Genomic DNA, 7153 nt, shown 5'->3' with positions numbered 1-7153 from the left:
GGCTCCGCGGCAGGGCGGCTCGTCCTGGACGGCGAGGGTGCAGCTGTGGTGCATGGGCGGTAGGTGAGCTGAGGCTGTGCACGCGTGCGTTTGGTGACTTTGTCGTGGTGGAACGGCACTCTGAAATTCATTTAATTGAAATTTTTTTGTGTCGCGGGTCTTCTTGATGGTCTGCAGTGTGTTGTCATATTTCCTCATCCCTCCGCTGTGCTTCGTTGTGTCGCCTTCCATTTTGGCGGTAGGGTGTTCGAGGAGGGGTATAGGGTGCCGCCGCTTTCTGGCCACGTCTCTCTTGTGGTACGTGGTGGTGGCGGCCCTTGTGGCATTGTTGTGTATGTCTTCCTTAGTACTCGTTGCCTCCTCTTTCTTCTTTCCTGCACCTTCGAGTTGTTCTCCCTCTCTCGTGTGTGCATGCAGCTGTGGGATCTACATATTGATTCTCTCGTGTAGGGGGGGGGTGTGATCGATGGGTAGGGGGAGGGGCTGATTGTTGTTTCGCGTTGTGCCGCGACTCATTCTGTCTTTCTCCGTACGCGGCGCGCAGACTTTCTCTCTGTCCCGCTCACTGTGGTCCTTTCTATAGTGTGGTTCTTCTTTATGCTATGGGGAGGGCGTCTGCGTGTGTCTTGTGTCGTCTCTTTCGTTAGTTCTGTGTCGTGCGTAGGGTGTTGCTGGTGCTCATATCTGTGTTGTTTTTTTTCGCCCCGTATACCGATTGCCTGCGTTCCGCTCTATGCCGTCTTGATTGCTTCCGTGCCACTCACTGCACTTCTGTTCCGTCGTCGTCTACCGCCTTCTCGTTCCTCCTCCTCTTGATGCCTCCATCTTGCCCTCGTATTCCTCAACGTGGGCGACTCTCCTTTTCCCGTCACCTTATTCTTTCACCCGAGCTCCATTCTCTCTCTCCGATTCGATGCACACGTCATCCTTCCCCTCTTGAGGTGTGCTTTCGTTTGAAGCGTGCCTGTTTAGGTCGTTCTCCTTGGTCTCCCGTTGGGGACAGAGGGTTGCTTCATGCAAATGAACGTGACCGTGTATGGAAGTGTGCGCGTGTACTGCCCCGTTTGATGTGCTGCAGTACGAACTTGTGCTGCTGCCGTGTCTCTCCTGTACCCTCCTCGCTTGGTTTTGCCTGTCTTGCTCACGTGGCACCTTTTTTCTGCCTCCCCTCTCAGGTGTCTGTCCTCCCGCGAATACATGGTTGTGTTTCTTCCGAGCATGAAGGGGGTGTGCGCGGAGGTGGGGAATGGGAGTGAGGGGCGGTGTGAGAATGATCCTTACCAAAAACAAACTCAGTCTTCCCTCGATTCCAAATACAAGGCAGTTGCAACTTTCTTTTCCTGTCTCCGCATTCTCTAAAGATCGCGCTTATGTTCTTTTTATTTTTCTGTCGTTGTGGCTGCAGCAAGGGTCTTCTGTTTTCTTTAGAAGGCCTGCGCGCCTATGTGCATTCTGTGCGTGCGTGCGCTCTAGCGAATATGCTCATAGCTTTCGATATACATATGCTTGTGTGTATAGGTGTATGCATCCAAGCAGCTGTACTTGAACTTCTTCCTCCTCCTCGACGTCCGTCATACTCGTTTATTGCTGGTGTACTATGTATACATATATATATATATGGTGCGTTTCATTTTTTGAGGGGGCTTGGCTGTTTTTTTTTCTGCTTTATTGATTTCTTTCGAGGCCTTTACGGCGTGCACAGTATGCTGTGTCACGTGTGTGGTTTCCTTTCTTTGTGTGTGCTTGCTTCGGTGGTGGTTGCGCGTGTGCGAATGGGGGTTTGAACGGCGGATACCGCACATTTGTTTTTCTTTTCCTTGGCTTCTCTTTTTTTTCGTTGTTGTTTTTCTCTCTGTGCTGAACTTCTTGAGGCGTGTGTGCGATGGCGCGCCTGTGCTGGCACGTGTGCCTCTTCCCTGTACATTTTAGTGGCAGCAGGGATTCTTTCCTTGTTTGCTGCAGTATGCGCTGGCTGCTCCAGGCAAGGGAGCCGGGTGGAATGAGGAAATGCCGTCAGGCGCCCGTGCATGAGGGCTCCGGCGTGGACGGGTCGGTTTCTCTCCTTGCTGCGGAGGTTTTGCTATATCCGAAAGGCGTCAGTGCCCCGTGATGGGTGACGAAATTGTGCTTCTCAGGTGTACATAGGCACACGTATGTCGAGAGAAGGTGGGGGGACTGTAGGAGTGAGTGGCACGACAGACTCACAATACGCACCCACATGAAAGCAAAGGAATTCTCAACGGCACTGACGGCTCTGCAAAATGGACGCGGAGGTGTCACGTGCATATATTCCCCTTTCTCAACTCAGACGAGCTCTTTCTCTCTCCCCCCCTTCCTGCGCCTTGAATTATCCGAACCACACGGGTGCCTTGCGCGCGTTGAACCCTTCACAGAGATATCGAAGAGATGTGATGATTCGGTGGCTATGAACAAGTATTGTTCCTCTCCCATTCGCCTCCTTCACCTCCCTGTCTCCCCTGCTTTCTTCTGCTCTTGTTGGTTCTGCCCCCCCCCCCCTTCTCTCTCCTTTCCCTCCTCGTCAATCTTACCTTACCCCTTGTTGGCATCTTTAGCAACTATCCCAGTCGAAGAGAAAAACAGAACAGCATACGCAGAGAGCGAAGAGGGTGTTCAGGTTCTCGAGAAGAGCGCGAAATTGCATCATTTTATGTTGATGGTTTGCTGCGCCGAAGCCTCTCTTTCTTTCCATCCTCTCGCAATCTCTCTCTCGTCATGGACGCGCTTGCGTGCTGCTTCTCCTTTTTGCTAAGCGCAGAACCTTGCCGCCTGTGTGCGAGCGCCATGCATACCCTTCAGCTGTCTCTCTACTCTCTCGGTCTGTCCCTCTCCACCTCTGAATCTACTACGGTTTTCTTCCTGCTCTGACGCTCGCAGAAAACAAGCGAGCATAAATCATCGGCCCTTTTTTTCTATATCTTGCCAGTCCTATTCTGGTGTGGTGAGCATCATCAGCGCACCCGTATACGCTTTCCCTCGATCACTTCGTTCTTTCTATTGTCTCTGTTCCTTCGCTCTGTTATCTCTGAGAAAAAGAAAACATGTCGGGGGGTAACGCCGGCGACGCCATGATCGGCCGTGTGTGCCGGAACTTCCCAGACACGTTTGCCAAGGACGAGGCAACGGCACGTGAGCAGGACAAGAAGTACTGGATTAGCCGCGTGCTGGGCTCCGGCGCCACTGGAACGGTTCTGTGCGCGAAGCGCGTATCTGATGGCGAAGGATTTGCCGTCAAGTGCGTTGACATGGAGGGCATGTCCGAGGCCGACAAAAACCGTGCGCAGGCAGAGGTGGACTGCCTGCTGAACTGCGACTTCTTTTCGATTGTCAAATGCCACGAGGACCTGGCGAAGCGCGATGCCAACAACCCAGAAATGGTGCAGATGATTGCACTGGTGCTGGACTACGCCAACGCCGGTGATCTCCGCCAAGAGATCAAGAGCCGCGCCCGGACGGGTCGAACGTTCCGCGAGCATGAAGCAGGTCTGCTGTTCCTACAGGTGCTGCTGGCCGTCCACCACGTCCACTCGAAGCACATGATTCACCGTGATATCAAGAGTGCCAATATCCTGCTGTGCAGCAACGGTCTCGTGAAGCTTGGCGACTTCGGTTTTAGCAAGATGTATGCAAATACTGTGAGCGACGATGTCGGCCGCACGTTCTGTGGCACCCCCTACTACGTGGCACCGGAGATTTGGCGGCGCTGTCCGTACAGCAAGAAGGCGGACATGTTCTCGCTCGGCGTGCTTCTTTACGAGCTGCTCACGCTGAAGCGTCCCTTCGACGGCGCCAATATGCACGAGGTCATGCACAAGACACTTGCTGGCCGCTTCGACCCCCTTCCGAGCAATATTAGCCCAGAGATGCGCGATATCGTGACAGCGCTGCTGAGCGGTGACCCGGGGCGCCGCCCATCGAGCAGTCGGCTGCTGAACATGCCCATCTGCAAACTCTTCCTGTCTGGCTTGCTGGAGATTGTGCAGACCCAACCGGCTTTTCAGGGTGGTCTGCGCGACTCGATCTCGAACCAGATTCAGGAGACGAAGCGGCTGCTAGTGACAGAGAAGCGCCACATCCAGCGCATGATGGAGGAGAGCTCGGGCAGTTCTGTGGCCGCGTCTACTACGATTCTCGAAGGCGCAACCCCTCTCACAACGACGCTCGGCGGCCTCACGATTCACGAGGGAACCGTGAAGAAGCAGAGCAGCGACATGGTATGGAAAAAGCGCTATCTGTGCATCCGCGCCGAGCTCGCAGACGGCCAGACAGTGCTCGATATGAACCCCAAGTTCAAGACCTTGGACATGGTGCTCGCCATATCGAAGGAGACAATGGAGCAGCAGTGCATTTCCACGCCCTTCACGGAGCTGGAGGACGCCTTCCCGGTGCCTGCTAAATATACTGGCTGCAACGCCTCCTTTGTATTCGCCGTCGCTTTCAAGACTGGAAAGCGCCTGTCGTTCCAGACGAAGAGCGAGGTAGAGCGCGACCTTTGGATGGAAAAAATTCAGGACGTTTTGGGCATTGGCGACGGCGACGATGACGACATGTCTGCTCTACCCGCAAAGGAGTGAGTCCGACTCTACAACGTACAGCAGAAAAGGATGCGACAACACAAGAAGCGGGATGGCAGCAGGCAGAGTTCCGGCACGGTGCGCTGCAGGCAACTGACCGAGCGGCTGGCGCGTTGATTTCTCCCTTCCTTTGGTGATCTTCTTCCTCTTCGCGGCATATTGTGCCGAGCCGTTCGCGCACGCCGAGTGGCAAAGCGCGTTTGCGATGTGGCGGCACCCTTTGCGTGCTGGTCCTCTGTGCGCGCATCTGTCGGTAGGTTTCGCTCGGTGCGCGGCTTGCGAGATACCGAATGGCTCGGTAGTGGACGAGGGCCCCGCTGCTTCTCCTGTCTCTTCACGTTTATGTAGATACACGCCTTTCTTTTTTTCGTTTACTTTTTTTTTCTCGCGCGCGTGTGTGTGTGTGTGTGTGTGCTTGTGGCGACAACCCGGCCCACCCAGCCCCCTCTCAATCTCTCGCTCTCACCCTCCTGTCTTTATCTGTCATGTCCACGTACTTCACGGTTGTGATGTGTGGAGTGTATGCTTGTTCGGCACTTTGAGGTACGCGCGTCTGTGCCTGTGTGACTGTGCGTGTGCACGTCCTTGTCCCCCATTTTTCGTTCTTCTATTTTGATTTTCGTGGCCCTTACATTTGTTTTTCTGCGTGTTCCATCTTGATCGGGTGACGGTGCTGAGAATCTACGTGAGGAAAGGTGATGGCAGGGACGCGGAGGAATGATGCTTTGATGGAACCCACGTGATCGAGGCCGCTGCGGCCTTGGTGTTTTGGTTTTCTTAGTTGGATGTGGCTTGTCTCCTCGTCCGTGTCACTCTGGGCTTCCCCTGCTTTCTCACTGTTTCTCCTAGATGATGTGTTTGACTTCCACTGAGCTGTGTCCTTTTTTCTCTCGTTCCCCCCTTGTTGGAGGGCTTGTATTGCTTTGGCATTCTGTTTTTGGTTTTCTCCCTCGCTCTTTCTCATGTGAAAAGTGTTTTGTAAGTGATGTATACCAGCAGTCCACTGGCAGCAGCAACGGCAGGACAGCGGCGAACCTGCTGCTCTCTCTTCCTCTTCCACTTTCTTCCGCGCATGCACACACCCACACACGCACACACTACACGATTGCACGCCTTGCCCGTGTGTGGGTGTGTGCATGTGTTGTGTCTGCAGTTGCATTTTCAGTGGCTGTTTGGTGGTAATGGTCGTCTTTTTCCCGCCGTCGTCTTTCCTTCCACTCTCATCACACCTTTCCCCTTTCCTTTACTGCCCCACCTCTTCCTCTCTGCCGCTTGTCTTGCAGCAGACTCCCTGATAGTAGTAGATGCGCGCTTTTTTTGAGGTGGTGCGCTTGTCTGTTCGGGAGGAATGTTCCTTTCATGGACGCGGGCATTAGGCGGAGAGATAGGTGAACGAGGAAGAGGAAGGGAGAGAGAGCCCCCCCCCCCACACACACACACACACACAAAAGGGGGTGAGGGGCGTGTATCAATTCATGAACTGTCCTTCCTCCTCGTTTTCCACGCTCCTTGCTCTCCCTGTGCTCTATAGCTCCGCTGCTCTCTTTTTTTTTTCTGGAAGGTGCGAGAAGAGAATGCCCGTCTCAGACAGTTCTGTTTCTGTTTTTGCTTTTTTTTCCTTCTCATGTTGCTCTTCCAATTGATTGTGTACTCCCGAGACAAGCGCCCCCTCCTCGCTTCCCTCCCCCCTTTCCTCTTCCCTCAGCCGTGCTTGGCTGCAACTTTCCGTCTCTTTTCTTCCTCTTCTGCTCACCTTTTCTCGGAACTTACACGGGTAGGGCAGACTGAGGTACAGCTGCACCCTCCAGTGGAGCCATGCAACATGCATCTTACGAGTTGAGAGGGGCAGAGGTCAGAAGACTACCAGCAAGCGGGCCACGCGTCTTCATATCCCAGATGGGGATCCCCTTGCCTGTGCGAGGTGGGAAGCAGAAGAGTCGGATGATGCCCGGCCTCGTTCGGCGCCCACACGCTCCTCTAAGAGAGACAAGCGAAAATAAAACACGAGCAAAAGGTTGCGAAAAAAAAGGAGGGCAGAGGAGTTGTCGCCGGAAAAAAAAAAAAAAACAGCAAAAGAAAGCCGCCGCGCGGGAGCTACATGGCAGCAGAGGCGAGCAAAGAAGCCATCGAGCGACTGTGCTTTTTTTTGCTGTTTCCCACCATCAGCGTTTTCTTTTTATTGTTTGATCCGTTTTTCTTTGTTGCTGTGTTGAGAGTGAGTTGTGTTGCTTCTGCAGCCGCATTTTCATGTCGTCTTTTTCGTCAAAGATACGTTCTTGCTTTTAGGCTCCCTTCCTCCACCTTTTTCTTGTTTGGACACGACAAATGCCTGATGCGTGCGCACGTGCACGACATGGTGGCTCACTCTTTTCGTCGCCTTCCACACTACTTCCTCACTTCATCTTGCACTACATCACTATATTTTTTTTCAGCTGCGTGCCGACTCTCCATGAGGACGGGGCGACACCTCAGTGCGTGGTGTCGCAGGGTCCAGCGCCCCCACGCATTGTGTGTGGAAAAAGCCAAGCAGCCCCTCGCCCCTATCCCCTGCCACTGCGGAG

General features: G+C 53.8%; 1 protein-coding gene across 1 annotated transcript; it reads left to right on the top strand.

The window, feature by feature from the left end:
* Positions 1-3059: 3059 nt before the first annotated feature.
* LDBPK_361580 (hypothetical protein, conserved) lies at positions 3060-4592 on the top strand (the record flags this gene model as incomplete). Its single annotated transcript, XM_003865225.1, has 1 exon — positions 3060-4592. One exon carries the CDS (start codon positions 3060-3062, stop codon positions 4590-4592), a length of 1533 nt encoding a protein of 510 aa, XP_003865273.1.
* Positions 4593-7153: the final 2561 nt, after the last annotated feature.

Source organism: Leishmania donovani, chromosome 36, assembly GCF_000227135.1.
Source record: "Leishmania donovani BPK282A1 complete genome, chromosome 36".
Classification (NCBI taxonomy): Eukaryota; Euglenozoa; class Kinetoplastea; order Trypanosomatida; family Trypanosomatidae; genus Leishmania; species Leishmania donovani.
The sequence above is the reverse complement of the archived record's forward strand: the minus strand, read 5'-3'. Positions and strand labels throughout refer to the sequence as shown.